Source organism: Theropithecus gelada, chromosome 1 (genome assembly GCF_003255815.1).
Source record: "Theropithecus gelada isolate Dixy chromosome 1, Tgel_1.0, whole genome shotgun sequence".
In the NCBI taxonomy this organism is placed as follows: Eukaryota; Metazoa; Chordata; class Mammalia; order Primates; family Cercopithecidae; genus Theropithecus; species Theropithecus gelada.
In genome coordinates, this window is record NC_037668.1 from 172,728,299 (window position 1) to 172,752,829 (window position 24,531).

Here is a 24,531-nt window from a genome sequence, read left to right on the forward strand (position 1 = left end):
AAAAAAAAAAAAAAAAAAAAAAAAAAAAAAAAAAAAAAAAAAAGAAGAAGAAGAAGAAAGTTCTTTTGTAAGAAGCCAGTTTTATTGTGGCACAATGAATTGCAACTGCAAAATATTTCACACAACTCAGAATTGCTTGTTTTTGCAAACTTTATGAATGCTGCCAACATTTTTGGGGGAAAGCAGCAAAGCAAGAGATTAAAAAAAAAAAGGTGCCCTTTTAAATAATATTTAGATATACTGATGGCATGACAAATGGTAAAGGGATAATACAGAAGATTATTAAATAAAAGTATTTTTCCAATGGTAGCTAGCAATAATTTGAAGAAATTTATCATTAAAAATATCCTGAGAGGGGTTTCAAGATAGCTAACTAGAGGCAACTGGCACCTGCCTCCTCCAAAAAGAAGAACCACCTTCTGTAAGTTAGGAGGAGGGTAAAAGAAACAAACAAAGAGAACCAAAATAGTGAGTAGATAATCACATTTCAAATAGATGGTCTAAGAGAGTGCACTGGAATTCAACAGATAAAGCAACCGGAAACACCAAAGGCAAGGAAGGAGAAGGGAAGCCAGGACGGGCTCACCAGTGAGATAAGGGTGAGAGATCCTAATAGTCCACATTCCCACCTCAGATTCCTGCAGTCCTAGCCGAGGGAGAGCCACACGATCCTCAGGGGTCCTGACACCACCACAGAAAGCTGCCTAGAGACCACAAGACGCTCCAGATAGGAGGCTCATGCTTAGGCCCTACACATGCCCGAAGCAGCTGCAGAACAGCGCCATTTTGAGGGCTCAGCCCCCACCAGACTGCAACCTACCCTGGGGCCCAAGAGTCCCTACACCCTAAGTTGGGGGTGGGGGAAGCACCTGAAGGCAGTCCCCCACCCCCTGCCAACCTGCAGACAATGATGATACCTAACTGCAAGCCACTGGCAGTGACCCCACAACCCCAACAGTCATGTATTTAAAAGCACCCTGAGGACAGATTCCCCCAATCACAGCCACCAACTGGCGGAAGATCACATGCCACAGATGCCTGCCTACTGGCCGCTGCCACTGAAAACAACATTGCCCTCTCCAGCAGCAGGACCCAAGTGCTGGTAGCACTCTGCCAAGGGCCTGAAGAACACCCCACCCCTGTCTGCGACCTGGAGGCCTGAGGACAGGCCAGCTTGGCTGGGCTCTGTCCTCCCCCTCTGCTGCCCTAGCAGTGCCCGAGCACATATTTGGGGTCCTGAGGGTGGCCCTATGACATCCTCCACCATTGGCACCTGAGCACTTTTCCCAGGGGCAGAAGACACGCCCACCCAACCTGCCACTACCATCACAACTGCTACCCACCCACACACACCACCTGTGGGCCTGGGCACTGTCCTGTCCAGCCCATCAAAGCCACAATCGGTAACAGTGTGCACCTCTGGGGAGCCAGAGGGTTGCCCCTTCACTGCTACCGCCATTGCTCACTGCCCAGAAACCTGACCTGCTCACCCTCCAGGCTCACCACTGCCACTGCTGGCAACCAAGATGATATCTGGACTCGCTAGCACAGGTGCCAGCATACGTGGCCTTGGGACTCAAAGACAAGCAGGCTCAGCCTGCTGCTGCCACCACTGGGGCCCAAGGACTAGCCTGCCTGATGTCACTGACCCCAGTAAAACTTCACCACACCCTCCACTAACAAGCATACCTTAAGCCACTGAGGAAAACACAGACACCATTGACGCTGTTTATAGGTAAGAAATTACACAGCCAGTACCAAGAATCAAAGCCAAAGTGTCCCACCCAATCAAAATCATAGGTACATCTTCGGGAAAAAGTCCTCCCCTAAAAAGGCAAATTCAAAAAACTAGAAGCAGCAATGTTTACACCAGATGTGCAGATATCAACACAGGGCACAAGAAAATAGAAAAAGAAATAAATTATGATACCTCCAAAAAAAACAAAAACAAAAACAAAACAAAACAAAACACCAGAATAATTCTCCAGCTACAGATCCCAATGAAAAATAAACTCAGGAAATATCAGAAAAGAATTCAAAATAATGATATCACAGAAACTGAGTGGGATATAACAGAACACAGAAAAACACTGGAGCACTGCTTCAGGACACTGGTCAAGGCAAGGACTTTATGGCTAAGACCTCAAAAGCACAAGCAACAAAAATAGATGGGACTATATTAAAGAAAAAAGTTTCTGTACAGCAATGGAAACAATAAACAGTGTGAAGAACAACCTGTTGAATGGGAGAAAATATCTGCAAACTATTGATCCAACAAGGGACTAATATGCAAGAAACTCAACAATTAAAAAAAAAATCCCATTAAAAAGTGGGCAAAGGACATGAACAGACATTTCTCAAAAGATATATACAAACAAATAGTTAAATAAATACATATAAATAAATGGCCAACAAATACATGAAAAAATGTTCAACATCACTAACCATCAGGGAAGTGCAGATCAAAACCACAATGAAATATTACCTTACCCCAATTACAAGGGTTATTACTAAAAAGACAAAATAACAGATGCTGGCAAGTATGCAGAGAAAAGGGAACTCCTACACTGTTGGTGGAAATATAAGTTAGTAGAGCCACTATGGCAACCAGTATGCAGATTTCTCAAAACTAAAAACAGAACTACTGGATGATCCAGCAATCCTACTACTGGGTATTTATCAAAAGGAAAGAAAATCAGTTTATCAAAGGGATACTTACACCCCTTGTTTACTGTAGCACTATTCACAATAGTCAAGATTTGGAATCAACCTAAATCCATCAACAGATGAATAAAGAAAATGTAGTATATATACACACTGAAATACTGTTTGGCCATAAAAAAGAATGAAATCCTGTCATCTGTGGCAATGCGACATGGATAGAAGGGGAAGGTCATTACATTAAGTGAAAGAAATCAGGCACAGAAAGACAAATTATCCCATGTTCTCACTTATATGTGGAAACTTTAAAAGTTGATCTCATGGAGGTAGACAGTAAAATGATAAGATACTAGAGGGTTGGAAGGGTGTGTGTATGTGTGTGGTGGGAGGGAAGTAGAGGGATGAAAAGCAGTTGATTAATGTGTACAAACATACAGGTAGAAGAAATAAATTCTTTTTTAAATTTCCAACTTTTAAGTTCAGGGGTACATGTGCGGGATTGTTACATAGTTAAACATATGCCATGGTGAACAGCTGCACAAAGGAATAAATTCTAATGTTCAAAAGCAGAGTAGGAGAATATACTTAACAATAATGTATTATATATTTCTAAACAGCTAGAATAGATGACTTGAAATGTTCCCAAAACACAGAAATAATAAATACTCAAGGTTATACATACCCTAAAAACTGACTTGATCATTACACATTCCATCCATGTAACAAAATATCACATGTACACCGTAAGTATATACAAATATTATGTATCAATAAAAAATTTTTAAATGTCAATAAATATAGCCACCTCAAATATAACATATCTAAAATATATCCAGATATCAGCTTAAATTTCTCATTTTAAATTTGTAAAGATTTTACTTTGCAATTTTATGCAAATCAGTATTTAATATTTTCTCTCAAATGATGTATTCCATGTAATTATGTAACATCAACAAAATACAATACAATTTTCTATCAAGGCCTATAGAAATACTCCCAAATGCTCTCAGTTTTCCCCCAATGCTGTACAGTGTATTCTGATGGAGAAAACGACTGGAAGCCAGAAGAGTGAAAGCAAAAAGACCAACTAAAAGCTAAGAGATAATATACTCACAAGTTTCTGGCTTAGACAAATTACTGAAAAGGACTAACAGATAATAAGAAATAGTTTGAGGAATAAGGAAGACAGTAAAACAATCCAATTCCATTTGAAAAAGCTTGAGTTTGACGTACCAATGAGATATCACGGAGAAGTTATCTCATAGTGAATGAGGTATATAGGTCCAGAATATCAAGCTAGAGACAATAATTTTTAGAATAAGGGAATATAAGTGATAACTGAAAGCTATGAGATCCTCTTGACAAGGTATTTAGAGTCACAGGAGATGAGAAATAGGGACATAACCATATACATTTGATCCTTGAACAATAGAAGTTCCAACTGAGTGGGTCCATTTATACATGGATTTTCTTCTGCCTCTACCACCTGGGACAGCAAGACTAACCCTTCCTCCTCCTCAGCCTACTCAATGTGAAGACAATGAAGATGAAGACCTTTATGGTAACCGACTTCCACTTAATGAACAGTAAATGTATTTTCTCTTTCTTATGATTTTCTTAACATTTTCTTTTTGTCTAGAGCTTACTTTATCTTAATAATGCAATATACAATGCTAACATGAAAAATATTTGTTAATCGACTGTTTATGTTACCAGTTAAGGTAACCAGTCAACAGTAGTAGGCTCTTAGTACGTATGTTTGGGAGGAGTCAAAAGTTATATGGGAGTTTTCAACTGCATGATGTTGAAGGGTCCACTGCAGTTGATAACCAGAGGAAAAGTAGCAAGGAAATCTGAGACAAAGTATAACTGGTACTTGGAAAGTAACTTAAAAAGGAGTAGTCAACAGAATCAAATTCTCATAATTTAAAAGTATCCAGTATTTGAGTCACTGGTGACTTCAGTGAAAACAGTTTTAGTACAGAGCAAGAGCCGGACTACAGGGAATTTGAACAGAAAATGAATGGGTAGAGACAATTCTTTCCCAAGTGTAGCTATAAAAGGAAAAAGAAGCAGCTAGGGGAAAGGGGGAGGTCAATGTAAGGGTTTTGTTTTGTTGTTTAAGATGGAAGGGGAAAGAGTATTCTTAAACGCTGAGAGAAAGGAGTCAGTGTAGAAGGAATAGGTGGAAGAGAAAGAATAGTTTATGAAAGTAAATCACTGATGACTGTTAAAAGAAAATTCTCTAAATTCTTATCTAAATTTCAGAAGACTAACAATTTGAACAAAAATAAAAACTTTATATTCCTAATGAATTTCATACATTTATATCTTGAAGACATTCTAATCATTTTTTGTTGAAATATTATTCAACAAGGCAAGCAAGTAGGTAAAAGAGAATTCACATTGACATTTTACTTTCATTAAAATTCCCATTCTCTTTTTATTTAACTTTCTATTTACCAACTCTGTGCATTATTCAAGTTTCACAAATAACATAAAAATCTATCATAACGTCAGCTGCCAGGCCCAACCTGCAGACCCTGGCCGAACGACAGAAGAAAAATGTATGCAGACACAGGTTTTTCCCTGGACGTGCGGCTAGGGGACTGGGCCACTCACAGACATCGAGGAGGATACCATAGAGTCACAGCGGCCGCAGCCCACACACGCTGGCATTTTTTTATTACAGATTTAATGACAAAGGCTTTGAGCCAACACACTCAAGGGTAATTAATATGGTCGCCACTGCCTTGCCACCCTCCCCCCACCTCCAACCCCTGCCCCATTGCCACCCCCACCCCCCACCCCCAACTCCCACGGCTGATTAAAGGCCTAAGTAAACTAACTTATCTAGACGAATTTCTTTATATCCCCAGGTTATCTAACCTTTGCTATTAGGCTCCGGATAAGAGAATCTGGCTGACTTCAGCCAAATTATCTTTCGAAGCTTTTGCAAAACCTCCCAGCCTTCCAAGAAGGTTTGCATCTTTTTTCTATAATTTCTCCCACCACCCTGACTAATCTCCTACAGTAATATTAGAATTCTTTTTTTTAAATGAATGAAGGTAACAGAAGAACAAATGACTAAAACTTTCAAGCTTGGGTACTTTCTAAGGAAAAATGATGGTACCACTAACAAAAACTGGGGCTGCTAAAAACAAGACATTTCAGAATAGTACAATCAACATTCATAATAAAGTTGTCATTTCTAATAAACATACTTGTTTCATGAAAATGACTTTTTAAAAGTAATTTTACTTACATTACTAATTGAACACTCCAATTAATTAATTGTTGGAATATCCCCTTCCAGCAAATAAACAGGTGAAATTAATCTTTTGTTATATCAATCTATGCTAATATGTTTAATAAATATTAAATATGCATGAAATAATTCATTCAGCAGGTATTTATTGAAAGCTTCTCTATGCCAGGCACTCTTCTGTGCTGAGGACTCGAAGGTAAATAAGGCAGAGAAGGACTCCCCATCAAAACTTGCATTCTGGCTAGGGAACACTTAGAATAAAGGTATAACAATTAGAAAATGTCTAGGAATGGTAAGTGCTATCAAGAAAATAAAAAAGCTTAAAGAGCAACTGGGAAGTGGTGATGGCTATTTGAAACAGGAAAGTCAGAGACAGATTCTCTAAAGAGAGAACACTTGAGCTGAGATCTGAATGAAGAGAAAAAGTCAATCATCTTACAATCATTACAGATGAAAAGAAGAGCTGGTAAATGTCATTATGGCACTTTAGTCATGGCTACACATTTCTGTTCATCAAAAGCCAACCCATTTAAAACTGGCATCAATTGTTGGCCGGGCGCGGTGGCTCAAGCCTGTAATCCCAGCACTTTGGGAGGCCGAGACGGGCGGATCACGAGGTCAGGAGATCGAGACCATCCTGGCTAACACGGTGAAACCCCGTCTCTATTAAGAAATACAAAAAACTAGCCGGGCGAGGTGGCGGGCGCCTGTAGTCCCAGCTACTCGGGAGGCTGAGGCCGGAGAATGGCGTGAACCCGGGAGGCGGAGCTTGCAGTGAGCTGAGATCCGGCCACTGCAGTCCAGCCTGGGTGACAGAGTGAGACTCCGTCTCAAAAAAAAAAAAAAAAAAAAAAAAAACTGGCATCAATTGTAATCAAAATGTATGGACATGCAACAGTACTGATTTTTTTTTTTTTTTTTTTTTTTTTTGAGACGGAGTTTCGCTCTTGTTGCTCAGGCTGAAGTGCAGTGGTGTGATCACAGCTCACTGCAACCTCTGGCTCCTGGGTTCAAGCGATTCTCCTGCCTCAAGCCTCCTGAGTAGCTGGGATTACAGGTGTGCACCACCATGCACAGCTAATTTTGTATTTTTAGTAGTGACACGGTTTTGCCATGTTGGTTAGGCTGATCTCGACCTCCCGACCTAAGGTGATCTGCCTGCCTCAGCCTCCCAAAGTGCTGGGATTACAGGCATGAGCCACTGTGCCTGGCCAATGATTTTTAAGTGATCTAAAAATAATTAGTGATGTTGTGCGATAGGCAATATTCACTTTCAGATACACCTACACAGAAAGTATTAATGTACAAAACTTTTAAAAATATGTCACAGATGCTTAAACATTAACATATGTTACTTAACAGCAATCTTTTGATATACACATCATATGCGCAGAACTATATGACTCTTTCTCTTAAAGTGAGAACATTTCTATATTGGATAAGCAGTAAATATAAAGAGAATCTTACTTTTAGCAAATATATCAACTGGTGATCCATCAGGCAAAAGCCATGGCCAACCTTTGAACTGCCATGCAGGACCCTGCACAAAAACGGCCACAACGCGGTCCCTACAAGTAGAGAAGTGGATGGGGGGAGGTAGGGGACAGACGGAGATTATTTCAAACTTGAGCTTTAGCTACTAATAAATCTCTTAGGCAACAGACCCATAAACATTTATGTGGTAAAGTCTTATCAATCCTTCTATGAAGGTAAGTACTTACCACCTTTTCAATATCATGATTGTTATACTTCCCCTATATCTGGTTTTTACACCTAAGTCTTTTAAACATAATTAAATGGACAATACTTGTATGTAATTTTGTTTTCATTTTCTGTTCCCTGCAATAGGGAATAGTGGTTGATAACTAGTAATCAAAAAAGTTGTTTAAAACATCATTTAAAATTCAAACACATCTTAAATATTTTACTTTAACTAAAAACATTACATTACAGGAATTCATCAACCATTTTACAAGGTCCCAGGGCCTTATCTGAGTTCTTGTGATTACTTGGGAAGTAATCTGAATATAGAAACCATTTAGACTTTTATAATTTTTGCAATTGTTTTACAACTGTTTCATTCACCCTAAATGTATAAGTATTTTTGAAAGCAATTTTTTTCCCAACCAATCAACCTAGTTTTCCTAGAAAGAACAAACTTCTTTATAGACCTTCAAATTTCATTATTTTACAAAATATTTAATTGAATTGAGAAATTATAAGTAGTACTGCCATAAACAGGTAAAGCCAATATCTAAAGAGGTGGGAACGAAACAACAACATCAACAATAATGGTTGAAATTAGTAATATTTACTGAGCATTTACTATGTGTCAAGTGCCATTTGAAGGACTTTATGCATTACTTATGATGTTAACACATTTAATCTTCAAAACAATCCAATGATCTCCCTGGACACTATTAGAAACCTCAGTGTATAAATGAAGAAACAGGTGCATGGGCATATTGGAGAAGACAAAGGAAGGTAGAAGTACAGAGAAAAGGAAGAAGGGAAGAAAGGAAGGAGGAGAATAAATTTCTATGCTGGGGCACTGGGTATGCTACTGTTCCTATTTAAGGGCAGATAAATCATGAGAACAGCCATCTCAGTATTATGAAAACAGTTTTGATCTTGAAACTCTGTGAAAGAGTCTTAGGAATGACCTGAGGTCTGCAAACCACACTTTGATAACCACTGCAATTAATGAACACTGCAGACATACAAAAAAACATTACACCAGAGTTACCTTCTATTCAAGCAGAAGACCTGCAACAACTATTAAAAACTGCAAGCTTAAAATTCTTAAGCTGCTCAAAATCTCTGAGGCTAAAATTAAGTCTTAAGTTAAAAAATTTTCCCTTTCACAGGATACATGCCTCAAACTGTCAAAATCATCTTTGGCAATGCAGCATACTATTAAATAATCCTTCAATTTCATGATGTAACTTATAACAGCTGAAAGCCCAAGATGCCTGCCAAAGCAAAGGGAATTTGATGGGCAGAGATCACTTATATTCCACTGGGTCTTATAGGATCAGCAGAGAAGCAGGGTAATAAAAATGTTACTCCCCTTGAATTCTTGGAAGGATAATTAAAGGAAAAGGAAAATAAGGAAGTAAGGAAAATGCTGGAGACTTCAATGGCTGGAGATCCTAACTAATACACACAAGCAGTATTTTACAGCATAGTGATGACATTTGTATACACTGTATTATTTCTTTTTTTTTTTTTTGAGACGGAGTCTTGCTCTGTCGCCCAGGCTGGAGTACAGTGGCCGGACCTCAGCTCACTGCAAGCTCCGCCTCCCGGGCTCACGCCATTCTCCTGGCTCAGCCTCCCAAGTAGCTGGGACTACAGGCGCCCGCCACCTCGCCCAGCTAGTTTTTTTTTTTGTATTTTTTAGTAGAGACGGGGTTTCACCGGGTTAGCCAGGATGGTCTCGATCTCCTGACCTTGTGATCCGCCCGTCTCGGCCTCCCAAAGAGCTGGGATTACAGGCTTGAGCCACCGCGCCCGGCCTACACTGTATTACTTCTGCAAATACATTGCAAACATAAAATACAAGTGGTATAACTTTCCTATTTGGTTTTAAGCTTGATATCTGAAATTCTAATCTTACTTTCTACATTACTCGAAGTATCTATCAGGTACCAGAGAAGAATTATAATTTAAAAATTATATATATATAATTTATATATATAATTCTCTCTATATATTACATATAATATATATTATATATAAATATGTATTTTGTGTGTGTGTGTGTGTGTGTGTGTGTGTATATATATATAGAGAGAGAGAGAGAGAGAATTATCCTACCAGTCTTGAGGCATAAGTTTAAGGGGCTGGTCTACTACTCTCTAAGATACTGTGACACCAATTAATTGTAGTGCCCCCTGGTTGCCATTTTCTTAAGAAAATTTTTAATATTAATATTCACAATGCCTTGACTTCTTAATGCCTGAAAACTAACAAGTACTTCAAAGGTAAATTTATCTAATGTGCCATGTGTTGCATTCTCTGTATCACAGATAATACTCAACTTTTACTTCAGATTAAAGAAATAAGGTAATCTGTGTGTCTAAATTTATAGGTACTTTATATTATAAACAGCTTAATATTTTGTTAAAGAACATTTTAATGAAATAAAAGGGTTAAACCATGATAAAAGAGCTGTTCCTATCATTTTTATTAGATTATTCCCTTACAATAAAAGTATGCCTTCACTTTTTTCTTACCAGATAATTGAAATTCTCCAAACCAAAAATCTGAACATAGAATACCTTACAACATTAGTCTAATTTGCTGGGTTCTACAAGCTCATCCAGAACAAATGAACAAGTGGAAAGAATTTTTTACACTGGGTTTTCCAGAAGTTGGAATGTTTCTTCTTAAAAGTAAAATCAAGTTTACCTATCCAAAATATAAAGTTATTGAGGAATTATTAGAATGTTAACATTATTGATGACCAAACTAAATATACATTAGCATACTTTTCAAAGACAGTTCCTATTTAGAACCCATGATAAAATTTGATAGTTGCTCACACAAGAAAAAACAACCAACAATACACAGAAAACAAACGAATATTTAAAAAATATAGGCTGGCAGGTGCAGTGGCATGCACCTGTAGTCCTAGCTACTTGGCAGCCTGAGGCAGGAGGACTGATAAGAGTCCAGGAGTTCAAGTTCTGCCTGGGCAACATAGTCAGACTCCATCTCTTAAAAAGCAACATCATCAACAGCAATAATAACACTCATTCTCTTGGATTCAACACCTGTGAAAAGAAATATATATATATAGACTATCTTACCAGTCTTGAGGCATAAGTTTAAGGGGCTGGTCTACTACTCTATAAGGTACTGTGACACTAATTGCAGTGCCCCCTGGTTGCATCTGGTCTTTTCTTCTTTGTATTAGAGTTTCATTTTCTCGTTGACAACCTTGTTTCTTCTTTTCATCTGATGGGACAAATCTTTGAAAAAACAGAGATGAGAAAAAGTCAAATATATTCCATGTGATGAAAATGGGAAAATAAACTATAAATTGAAATAATTTTTTAAACATTAATTCGTTTTAAACTAAAGATGCTTGTTGTTCAATAAATCTGCTCTGCAAGTACAGATCATGGAGAGTATAGGTCTTTCCTCTGTACACCAAACAGAACTCAAGCTGACTCAGACCCTAAGTTGGGGACTGTGTGTGTGTAACAACACACAATTTATATTCATTCAGCTAGCACTTAGCATTCTCCACACTAATCCTTAATTTCTCAAATTCTATTAGAGGGAAACTTCATGATAAAGAGGAATTTTATTAGAAATCAAAAAGCAATTTGAAATGAAAAAGTTGTTGTGGCTAACAGGCTTCTTTACTCTGTGACTCAGCCTATCCAGGAGCTTAACAAAACACTTTTTTTTTTTTTTAATTTTATGCTTCAGCAAAATTACAAAAATACCATCAAACTTCAGAGTAGCCTTGAAAATTTTAAAGTATGAAAATTAGGCTGGGCGAGGTGGCGAGCGCCTGTAGTCCTAGCTACCCGGGAGGCTGAAGCAGGAGAATGGCGTAAACCTGGGAGGCAGAGCTTGCAGTGAGCTGAGATCCGGCCACTGCACTCCAGCCTGGGAGACAGAGCGAGAGTCTGTCTCAAAAAAAAAAAAAAAAGAAAATTAAATCAGTGTATGCTTATAATCTGCTATTATTATCAACTAGTGGCATCTATCAACTTATTTATGTGGATCCATTCTCAAGACAGATATTCTTTTTTAAAAATAACTTAGCAATTTGGATAGCTATTACCACATATAAAATTGGCTAGTGTTCACAAAGTATTTTAGAAGTCTTATTTTCTAAATATATACAAAATCCTAACAGTCCAACAGCATATTTTATTAGCTATGATCTAGTCTCTCCAATAAAATGGAGAGAATACAATCAATATATTGAAAGTATCATTCTGCTTCTAACGTTTAAGAGATGAAAGGGTGAAAGGACCAAAAAGCACAGGAGAACTTGTGCTAATTAGAGTTCTCTGAAAAACTTCAATTCCACATATTGGATTCATTAGAAGGTAATATTAATTTTATTGTCTAGAAAGTTTTTAGTTCATGGTGATAATGATGATACTGAACTTTGTTTCTGAGCTGATCTCACATCCATTTTACATTTGGCTAAAAAGTTAAGATTTCTGTATCATTTAAAAATTTCCCCCAGATAATCACTTGCTTCCTGTGGCATTTGGTTTATTTATTAATCAAGCTCACTTAGAAAATGCCAGGCAGTACTAATACTTTGAATAATGAAACACATTATTTAGAAAACTTAACATGTGTGCATTGTTTGAAATTGTGTTCTAATAAAAAGCCACAACAAAAATGTTTTAAGTTAATAATATGTACAACATATTGTGCTGTAAGTTTTATAATATATAGTAGTACAAAACATAGTCCCTGCTCTCTTGAACTTATGTTCCACAAACACAGAACAAAGGGATTCTACTGCCAAGAGAAATGCTTTGTTTTATCTCAATCTGTAACTACATGGGATTTGAAATGTTTAAGTTGTTAAATATAAGACTGCATCTCTCTCTTTGGCTTCTGAAATTTTAACATGGTGTTAAAGTTTAAATTTACTTGTAAAAAATTCCTTATAAACTTTAATCATATGACTAGAATACAAAATACATACAAATGGGTGATCTATTACAATACCAAACTAATAAAAAGTCTATTATACACCTGTTTCAACTTCTGATGCCTAAGAAATAAGAGTTACACAGCATCTACATGTCTACACACTGGTTGATATGTTTTATAAAAGTTCAGAAACATTAACATGTTTTTACAATTAACCACCATCCTAGAATTTTTAGATACTGTAGTATGTTAACTTCTATCTACGTATTTTCTTAGAATTGCAGTCATCTCTATAAGTAATTTTAAAAAGCTTTATTTCAAAACGCTTTTCAGCAAAGATCTCATTTGATAACATAAAGATAGATCTTATGACCTCTTCCCTAAAGTTAAGTCTACAAAAAAGATTCGTATTCCACAGAGTCAATATAATTTTACCTGTTCACCCTACTGCAGTTCATCAAATCTAAGACATCAATGATTGTGAGCTACACCATTATATTGTACCACTATGAAAGGAAAAAAATACTGCCAATTAAACTATGATATTCTATATAAATCACAGTCATCCCTCCAGAAAACTGGTTAGTTCTTCTGGCTTGGGCTGCACTGCTGGATGTGTGTAACAGGTAATTGTTTCACATGTATCTCAGGCAAAATAGGTTCATCTACTATTGCTATCTTCCATTTTTAGGTTCCATAAAGCACTTGGTTACTGCTTTGCAAAAAAAAATATGGGATTAGGACCAGGTGCAGTGGCTCACGCCTGTAATCCCAACACTATGGGGGGCCAAGGTGGGTGGATCATTTGAAGTCAGGGGTTCAAGACCAGTCTGGCCAACATGGTGAAGCCCCGTCTCTACTAAATATACAAAAATTGGCTAGGTATGGTGGCATGCGCCTGTAATCCCAGATACTCTGGAGGCCGAGGTAGGAGAATCTTGACCCCGGGAGGCGGAGGCTGCAGCAAGCCGAGATCACACCACTGCCCTCCAGCCTGGGTAATAGAGTGAGACTGCCTTTGGAGAAAAAAAAAAAAAAAGAAAGAATGGGAATGTCATTCCTCTAATGTGGAAGAATTCAAGTATCAAATCTGCACTCCACTGCTTCATTTCAGTGTATTTTTTAATATATAACATTTTTATTGACATAAAATTTACATACAGTGAAATGCGCAAATAGATGAGTTTTGATAAACGTATACTAAGTATAAGCACTATTTCAATCAAGATAAAGAACATCTGCATCAACCAGAAAGTTTCCTTATATACCTTTCAGTCAAATGCCATTCCCCTTCCCAACAGGCAACCACTCTTCTGCTTTCCATTCGTTTTTTCTGTTTTGGGAATTTATATACACTCACTCATATACCAGACGTATTATTTTGTACCTGGCTTCTTTCATTCAATGTAATGTTTCTGATAATCATACCTGCTGTGGGATGTATCAGTAGTTCATTCTTTTTTATTGCTAAGTAGAATTCTATTGTAAGAAAATACCATTCTCCTGCTAGTGGATATTTGGGTGTGTCTTAGTACATTCAGGATACAATAATAGAAATAGACTGGGGTGGCTTGTAAACAACAGGAATTCATCACTGTTCTGGAGGCTAGGAAGTCAAGATAAAGATATTGGCAAGTCTAGTGTCTAGTGAGGTCCCACTTCCTGGTTTGTAAACTGTATTATTGCTGTGTCCTCATATTACAGAAGGAGCAAGGAAGCTCTCTGGGACCACTTTCATGAGGGTGCTTATCCTATTTGTGAGGACAGAGCCCTCATGACCTAATTACTTCCCAAATACCCTGGCATTAGTGACTAAGTTTCAACATATAAATTTTGTGGGACACAAATGTTCAGTATACAGCAGGGTAGTTTCAAGGTCTGGGTTATTACAAGTAAAGCTAACATAAATATTCCTGTATAAGTGTTTTTGTGAACACATGCTTTCATTTCTCTTATGTAAATACGTTTGAGTGACTCATGGGGTTATGTGTAACTTTATAAGAAACTGCCAGGAAGTTTTCCAAAGCAGTTGAACCATTTTATACTTCCACTAAAAATGTATGAGACTTCTAGTCTTTTGAATTTTAGTCTTTCTAACGGGTATGTGAAATAGTATCTCAACATCATTTTAATTTTTACTTCCTCAACAACTGATGATACTGAGAATTTTTTTTATGTGCTGATTGACCATTTGTATACCTTCTTTTGTGGAGTATCATTATCTCTTGCTTATTTTTAATTGGATTTTTAAAAATACTGACACACAGGATTCTAGATACAAACCTTTTGTTAGAAATGTGCAATGAAAAGATTTTCTCCCAGCATGTGGCTGGCCTTTTTATTTTCTTAATGGTGTCTTTTGATGAACAGAAGTTTTAAAATTTCTTTTTTTTTTTTATGGTTCACTCTTAAACAAAAAAAAACACTATTTCAAAGTCACAAAAACATTCTATTATGCTTTATTCTAGAAGCCTTACAGTTTTAGCTTTTAAGTTTGTGTGTATAATCTACCTTAAAAAATGTTTGTGTATGGTGTTAGGTAATGGCTGAGAATCATTCCTCTCCACCCATATATTTATCCAATTGTTCCAGTACCATTTATTGCTAAGGCATTCATTTCTCAACTGAAATGCATTGACGTTTTTGTCGAAAATAGCACAGGCCCATTTACGCAGTCTCCATTATTTTCATTCATCTAACTATCTTTACATCATTAGTACAATGTGTGGATTACTGCAGCTTGATATTAAGTCTTGAAATCAGGTAGTGTGAGTCCTCTCTCTTCGTTCCTCCATAATAACTGTTTCAATAATAAATTGCACCATATCTTTTCTGAAGATATTTTGCACCACATTTAAATTCCACATATATAGTACCATCTATGCACATACCTCACAGAACTGATGAAACTATGAATTGCCATCACTATTTTGTGCATGTGCCAGTAATAAAAACTGTGTCAGGACTGCCACCTAGCCACAGCAACTCTAAGATACCATCAATCATATGACATATTACAATTTGAGAGATATTAAATCATGAATAATAACTGTGTATATTGGAATTAATAAGTATATAATACTCTAGAACTAATTAAACTTAACAAAGAATGTGACCAAAGTGCTATATATTACAGCACTATCAATTCAGCTACCCTAGGTCAACTGTCAATGTATCCTGTTCCATTACGACTCCACTCTCAGCTTAGAAGTTTCAGCTAATTGCAGCAATGACCAGATGGAATACAACTTAGGATGTTAAAGAGGGCAAAATTTAAGTCTATCAAGTACTACCCAGACTTAAGCCTTAAATAACAAACAACAGTACTTTATTTCTATGCCTCCTCTTGAACAAGAAATTCGAACAAATCACTTCTGGCCTATCAATATATAATAATAAAGCTGTCTATAAGGTAACATCTAAAAGGTAAAAATGCATCTGAAATTCAAATATGACGAATGTTATACTTTTTGCTTCCCAGCCTACAGAACTTTAAATGTACCTCTACAGATATATTTAGGCATTTATTTAATTCTAAAGTTAAGCCATATGTATTTCACTATGAATTTACCTTCTTTATTCAAAGTAGAATTCAATTTTTTACAATTTTACAGTGGGCTGTTTACATTATTACTATGACAATCTACAAAGCCTGTTATCTCCCTACCAGACTTCAGGTTTCTATTCTTGTAACTTTTTTTTTTTTTTTTGAAACGAGGTCTTGCTGTGGTACCTAGGCTAGTTTCAAACTTCAAACTCCTGGGCTCAAGCAATCTTCCCACCTCAGCCTCCCAAAGTGCTGAGATTACAGGCATGAGGCACCACGCCAGACCTGGACAACAGTTTTCTTGTAGGCAAAGCCAATCACTCAGATAAATGGCACATCAACTAGTGTGCTGGTTTACATGTAGCATCCTCATCAGAGCACAACTAAATGAAATTGAAACAAAAATTAAAAAAAAAAAAGACAAATGAAACAAAAAAGCTGGTTCTTTGAAAAGATAAACAAAATGGGAGCTATTACACCTGACACCACCAAAATACAAAATATCATTCAAGGCTACCATGAACACCTTTACAAGCATAAACTAGAAAACCTAGAAGATATGGATAAATTCCTGGAAAGATTCAAACCTCCTAGCTTAAATCAGGAAGAATTAGATACCCTAAACAGACCAACAACAAGCAGCAAGATTGAAATGGTAATTTAAAAATTACCAACCAAAAAAAAGTCCAGAACCAGAAGGATTCACAGTTGAATTGTATCAGATATTCTTTTTTTTTTTTTGAGACGGAGTCTTGCTCTGTCGCCCAGGCTGGAGTGCAGTGGCACAATCTCGGCTCACTGCAAGCTCCGCTCCGCCTCCCGGGTTCACGCCATTCTCCTGCCTCAGCTTCCCAAGTAGCTGGGACTACAGGCACACGCCACCACGCCCGGCTAATTTTTTGTAATTTTTAGTAGAGACGGGGTTTCACCATGTTAGCCAGGATGGTCTCGAACTCCTGACCTCATGATCCACCCGCCTCGGCCTCCCAAAGTGCTGGGATTACAGACGTGAGCCACCGCGCCCGGCCTGTATCAGATATTCAAAGTAGAATTGGTACCAATCCTTTTGACACTATTCCACAAGATAGAGAAAGAGAATCTTCCCTAAATCATTCTATGAAGCCTGTAATACCCTAAAACCAAAACCAGGAAAGGATATAACCAAGAAAGAAAACTACAGACCAATATCCCTGATGAATATAGATGCAAAGATCCTTAACAAAATACATCCAACCCAATCCAACAACATATCAAAAAGATAAACCACCATGATAGAGTGGGTTTCATACCAGGGATGCAGGGATGGTTTAACATACACAAGTCAGTAAATGTGATACATTACATAAACAGAATTAAAAACAAAAATCACATGATCATCTCAATAGATGTAGAAAAAGCATCTGACAACATCCAGCAACCCTTTATGATTCAAACTCTCAGCAAAATTGGCAGACAAGGGACATACCTCAATGCAATAAAAGCCATCTATGACAAACCCACAGCTAACGTAGTTCTGAATGGGGAAAAGTTTAAAGCATTCTGTTTGAGAACTGGAACAAGACAAAAATGTCCACTCTCTTCATTTTTTTCAACATAGTAATGGAAGTCGTAGCCAGAGCAATCAGACAAGAGAGAAATAAAGGGCATCCATCGGTAAAGAAAAAGTCAAACTGTCACTGTTTGCTGAGGATATGATGGTATACCTAGAAAACCCTAAAGATTCCTTCAAAAGCTCGTAGAACTGATAAAAGAATTCTACAAACTTTCCAGATATAAAATTAATGCCCACAAATCAGTAGCTCTCCTATACACCAATAGTGACCAAGCAGAGAATCAAATGAAGAACTCAACTCCTTTCAGAATAGCTGCCAAAAAAAAAAAAAAACACACACACACACACACATACAAAATGCTTAGGAACATATCTAAACAAGAAAGTGAAAGATCGCTACAAGGAAAACTACAAAACGCTGTTGAAAGAAATCATAGATGACACAAACAAATGGAAACACATCCCATGCTCATGGATGGGTAGAATCAATATTGTGAAAATGACCATAACTGCCAAAAGCAATCTACAATTTCAATGCAATTCCCACCAAAATACTAACATCATTCTTCACAGAACTAAAACAAAAATCCTAAAATTCATATGCAACCAAAAAAAGAGTCCACATAGCCAAAGCAAGGACTAAGCAAACAGAACAAATCTGGAAGCATCACATTACCTGATTTCAAACTACACTATAAGGACACAGGCACCAAAACAGCATGGTACTGGTATACAACAGGCACACGGACCAACGGAACAGAACAGAGAATCCAGAAATAAACCCAAATACTTAGAGCCAACAGATCTTTGACAAAGCAAACAAAAACATCAAGTGGGTAAAGGACACCCTATTCAACATATGGTGCTGGGATAATTGGCAAGTCACACGTAGGAGAATTAAACTGGATCATCTCTCACCTTACACAAAAATCAACTCAAGATGGGTCAAGGACTTAAGTCCTGAAACACATCAAGGACTAAGACCTAAAACTATTAAAATTCTTGAAGATAATACAGGAAAAACCCTTCTAGACACTGGCTTAGGCAAGGATTTCATGATCAAGAACCCAAAAGCAGATGCAATAAAAACAAAGATAAATGGCTGAGACTTAATTAAACTAAAGAGCTTTTGCAAGGCAAAAGGAATAGTCAGCGGAGTAAACAGTCAACCCACAGAGTGGGAGAAAAATCTTCATAATTTATACCTCTGACAAAGGACTAATATCCAGAATCTACATCAAACTCAAATTAGCAAGACAAAAAAAATCCATGAAAAAGTGGGCTAAGGACAAGAATAGACAATTCTCAAAAGAAGATAAACAAATGGCCAAGAAACATGAAAAAAAAGTTCAACATCACTAATGATCAGGGAAATGCAAATCAAAACCAGAATGAAATATCACCTTACTTCTGCAAGAATGGCCATAGTCAAAAAATCAAAAAATAATAGACATTGGCATTTGATGAGGTGAAAAAGGAACACTTCCACATTGCTAGTGGGAATGTAAACTAGTACAACCACTATGGAAAACAGTGTGGAGATTCCTTAAAAAAGTAAAAGTAGAACTGCCATTTGATTCAGCAATCCCACTAGTGGGTATCTACCCAGAAGAAAAGAAGTCATTATACAAAAAAGATACTTGCACACACGTTTACAGCAGCACAATTCGCAATTGCAAAAATGTGAAACCAACCTAAATGACCATTAATCAGTGAGTGGATAAAGAAACCAGTGTATATATAGACCATGGGATACTACTCAGCCATAAAAGGGAAGGAATTAATGGCATTTGCAGCAACCTGGAAGGAACTGGAGACTATTATCCTAAGTGAAGTAACTCAGGAATGGAAAACCAAACATCGAATGATCTCGTTCGTAAGTGGGAGCTAAGTTATGAGGATGCAAAGCCATGAAAATGACAAAATTGACTTTGGGGATGCAGGGAGAAAGTGTGGGAAGGGGGTAAGGGATAAAAGACTACAAATCAGGTTCAATATACACTGTTTGGGTAACGGGCACACCAAAATCTCACAAATTACTTAGTCATGTAACCAAATAACACCTGTTCCCCAAAAACCTGTGGAAATAAAATTTTTTTAAAGACAAAAGTTAAAAAGACAAATTTAGGCAACATAATAAATCTTTAAACCAATAGAAAAGAACATTCAGCATTCTCGAAACATTGGTTGAACTAAAAAAATTGGTCTGAAATAACTGTTTTCATAAAACCATGTAAGATTTCTAAGAGCTCTGAGACCACCATTTGGAAATTATGACAATTGTATTCATACATGTACATAGATGAATACATATTTCAGGTATGTACATGTATGAATACATATGCATGAATGCATATTTCATATATGTATATGCATGAATGCATATTTCATATATGTATGTGCATGAATGCATATTTCATATATATATGGAACAATGGCATTGAGTAAACACTAACAAATTATGACCCTTAGAAACTATGACTTTATTCTATTTCTGGTATAATATGACAGATCCCCTAAGTAACTGCAACAGTAATTCCAAAATAAAACCAATTAAACAGTATATCTCACGAAGTGAGCAGTGTGGTAGTTATCAGAGACCAGGAAGGGTGGGGAAGTGGAGGAGCTAGAGAGAGGTTGATTAATGGGTACAGAAATACACGTAGAAGAAATAAGACCTAGTTTTCAATAAATCCGCAGAGTGACTACAGTAAACAATAATTTATGGTATATTTCAAAAGAGCTATTAAAGAATTATTTGAATATTTCCAACATAAAGATAAATGTTTAAGGTAGTATATATCTTAATTACCCTGATTTATTACATAAGAATGTGTCAAAATATTACATATACCTCAAAATATGTGGGTCTATTACGTATCAATACAAACAAAGGAAAAAAGAAAAAAAAATCTTAAAACAATACCTGAGCTAGCTAGCAAGGTATAAAAAATACTTAGGCCAAAGACCGAGTAAAAAGAGGAACTCAAAGAAGAAAGAATAACACTGCAGACTGCTATCCACTGGATTTGCAAACCAATGACAGTTAAGCCTGGTTTTTCACTATATTTCACTGAGCTCCTGAAATAGAAAATAAGTCCAAATTCTGCTCAAGGTAGAAAGTAAGAGTTCCTCCCCTTATAAAGCTGAGACTCAGGGGTTAAGTTCAACACAATGGTAAACTAGAAATAAACTCACTGTTCACCCTCTTCCCCCACAACCCCTAACCCTAACCCTTATTTTGACAATTGCAAGGAAAATCAAATATCTCAAATGGTAAAACTGACCTCATTTGAATTTGCAGCAAGAACAACAGTATCTAGATATTTAAAACCTCCAAGAGAGAATTTAATTTAAAGTTATGCTAGATTGGTAATGCTCCCAGGTGCTTAACAGACACAGATGCACATCTACTCTGGAGTTCTCTCATATTCACCTGGAGATCAAAGAATTTCTACAGAAAATAATTCCAAGGAAAATGAACAGTAAATGAGTAAATTAAAAAAAAAAAAAAAAAAAGAACAGTAAAAAACTAAACACACAAGGAAACAAGTTATCATGCATGAAACAACATTCAAAGGAAGATGACTAAGGACTCCAAATGCTACAATTACCAAGAACGAAGGCTTATGAAATAAAATAAGTTTGCAAATATGTACAGTAAAAAAGAATTACAAAGACAGATAATGGTTTGAAAAATAAAATCACAAAAACTGAAATATAAAATATCTGAAGTTTAAGGTGCGAAGGATAGGCTTAAGATCAGATTAAGGTGTGGCCAAAGAAATAGACAATTATAAATTAAAAGTAACGAAATGATGAAAAATGCAGGCAACAGAGAAAATGAGATAGAAAATGGAATCATTTAAGAAATATAGAAGACAGAATGAGATCTAAAGTAGGTCTCATTTAAGTTCCAGAAAGCGGCTGAGAAAAAAGGGGGGATGGGGAACAGAACATACGCAAAAAAAAAAAAAAGCATATTTCACAGATTATCAAAACGGCCAAGACTTTGAGAACTGATGAAAAACACCAATATGCAGATTTAATTCTGACAAATTCCAAGTGGGATATATAAAAAAGAAATCCACATCTAGCTACAGCAGATAAATTTAAAATGATCTTTAAAATAACCACATGGAACAGATTTCCCTCATAGGACTGATTATCACACTAACAACTAACTTCTCATCACCAAAACAAAGGAAGCTAGAAGATAGTGGAGTAATATTTTCAATGTGATGGGAAAAAAATAAACTCCCATATTATTTTCCAAAGTGGCTGTATCATTTTGCATTGCCTGGGGCTGTTGGGAACAAGTACTACTCTCAGTCCAGTCTACGCTCCGGTAATTTTTCTGCCTGTTTCTTTCCTGGTGACTTTTTCCCAGGCCTCATGTAGTTTTCTCACATGCATGTGCTGATTAGTATTTGGCCGATATAAGGAGAACCTTCTACATAGCGTTTGAGTTCCTTCTGCACACAATCTCTCCTCTTTGGAACTCGGCCGGCCCCATGTGGCTGCCAACATGACCAAAATACACCCAATCATTTATTTTAAATAACCTTAGAGTTCCAATAAACAACTTTCAAGATCCTGTTTATAGATGTAAAGTGTTTTTTTAAAAATATTTCCGTAATATAATCTTAATTTTGTTCGTTAGGATGGGTTTTATTTTTTTTGTTTCATTTACTTATTGAAGGGATACAAAACTAAAGCATCCTCAATTTTACATAAAACCAAATAGAATCTATGCCAACTTGAGCTATGAGTTACAGCCAGTACCATAATTGTGTGGAGGAGGTTTCAATTATGCATTAATTACATAGCAAAGCCTCCAGCTGACTCAAACTGTAGGGGAGATGTCAGTTGCAATGAGGTGTTAAACAATGAAGGGAGTGTTTTAAACTTGTAAGAAACATAAGGCATGGTCTATCCTAAGAATGTAGCCTCTTTGTCTGGTTTCTCTGTAGTAAACAAGACTAAAGAGAATGACACTAAAATTTACTTTGTGATTTCTTGCACTATTCACTATTTTCTGCTATAAAACAGTGTTTATTAGATTTGTAATACATTCAGCAGAACACGGGAAAGGTTCTTGAGAATGCAGAATGAAAAGACAATTTTTTTAACATACCACAAACTTACTGTAAATTTTGTATAACCAGCCAAATATATCTATTTTTAAAAAATTTGTCAATTACTAAAATTTGTGAGATTGGATAATGCCAAATTCACAAATCATAAAATGGGTTAAAAAATACAGTAAATGCAAAAAACAAAACGAAAAAACAAGACAATACCAAGTGTAATGAAGCCTCGTGGGAACTAAAATCGAGTCCCAGGTGTGGACATGACTACTATATATCACAAAAGGTATTTCAATTTGGAGATAAATGCAATAAATTAATTCATAGGTTGCATAAATACAGATACACAAAACCAAACTTTAAATTTCAGGTATACAAAGTCCCCTATCCACCAATCTTCTCGTCTCAATGTGCTCCCTCAGCCTTTTCTTTTTTTTTTTTCTTTATTTACTTAGTACTCATTATTTGGCTAACACTGTTTTAAACAATGTAGCTACAAGTAACAATAAAATAACAAGCCCTTGTCTCTGAGGAAATCATAATTCAGTTGTAAAGACTAGAGATAGACTGCAAGACACAGAAACTATCACCAAAAAAGGCATATATTTCAGATTATAAATCATGAAAAACCATGTTTACTGACTAAAAGGTGGAAAGCTCATACAAAAACTAAACAATTTTTAGAAGCAGTTAATGTAATCCATTTCTGTGAGTCTGACAGTTTCTGTTGTATTGTCAAATCTATTTCAAGGACCAAAAGTATATCTTGTTCACACAATTGTAAATTACTTGAGGAATCTCATCAGATGACATACGCAATAAAAAAAACTCACATCTGCCAGAATACTAAACTTTACTATAAAAGCCATACTATTAATGAAAAAAAAAAAAAAGATCAATGAATATTTTGTCATTCAAAAGTACTAAAAATTTTTTTAAAAAAGAATTCAGGTATGAATATACTTCTATGTGCCAGGATACCTAGATTTTGTAAAGAAAGCTACTTAAGTTGGAGGCACTTAAAATTCAATTCTACATTTAGTGAAATTTGAAATCCACAAATATTGCAAATTGGTTTCTCACTTTGAATCAGTCAAAAGCAGTATGGTTTTTTTGGATGTGAAGCGGCTTTTCTTTGTTTAAAAGTTATCATTAAGCCGGGCACAGTGGCTCATGCCTGTAATGCCAGCACTTTGGGAGGCCGATGCACGCAGAGGTTGAGACCAGCCCAACCAACAAGGTAAAACCCCATCTCTACTAAAAATACAAAAATTAGCCAGGCGTTGTGCCGCGTGCCTGTAATCCCAGCTATTCAGGAGGCTGAGGAAGGAGAATCGCTTGCACCCGGGAGGTGGAGGTTACAGTGAGCCGAGATCGTACCACTGCACTCCAGCCCGGGTGACAGAGCGAGACTCCGTCTCAAAAAAAATAAATAAATAAATAAAAAAGTTATCATTGTTACTTTACTGAGAAAGAAGCCAGAGCATTCACATTCGTCTTTTGGGTATTAATTATGTTGCTGAATAAAACTGTTTTCCAGTAAAATTTTTAACAGGAAATTTTCAACATTAGAGCATTCAGATTACAAAATATAATTATTCTAACGCTGACTTAGGCCTTGAATCTTGTAGAAGACTTTTGTTCTGGATTATTATCACGCTACTGTCAAGGCCAGAATAAAACCCAATTTCTTTTGCTGTTCTTTCATTTTTTGTTCAAGAGGTACATGTGCAGGTTTGTCACACGGGTATATTCGTTACACGGGTATATTCGT

At 36.4% G+C, this 24,531-nt stretch overlaps 1 protein-coding gene across 1 annotated transcript in view; it reads right to left on the reverse strand.

Moving 5' to 3' along the window:
* Positions 1-24,531, reverse strand: part of CDC73 (cell division cycle 73) — a 140,095-nt gene that overhangs the window by 10,940 nt on the left and 104,624 nt on the right. The window contains exons 14-15 of the mRNA XM_025400291.1: positions 10,744-10,905; positions 7,397-7,497 (exon numbers count right to left, since the gene is read on the reverse strand). Of these exons, the coding sequence (XP_025256076.1) occupies positions 7,397-7,497; positions 10,744-10,905 (263 nt within the window). The remainder of the gene's footprint in view (positions 1-7,396; positions 7,498-10,743; positions 10,906-24,531) is intronic.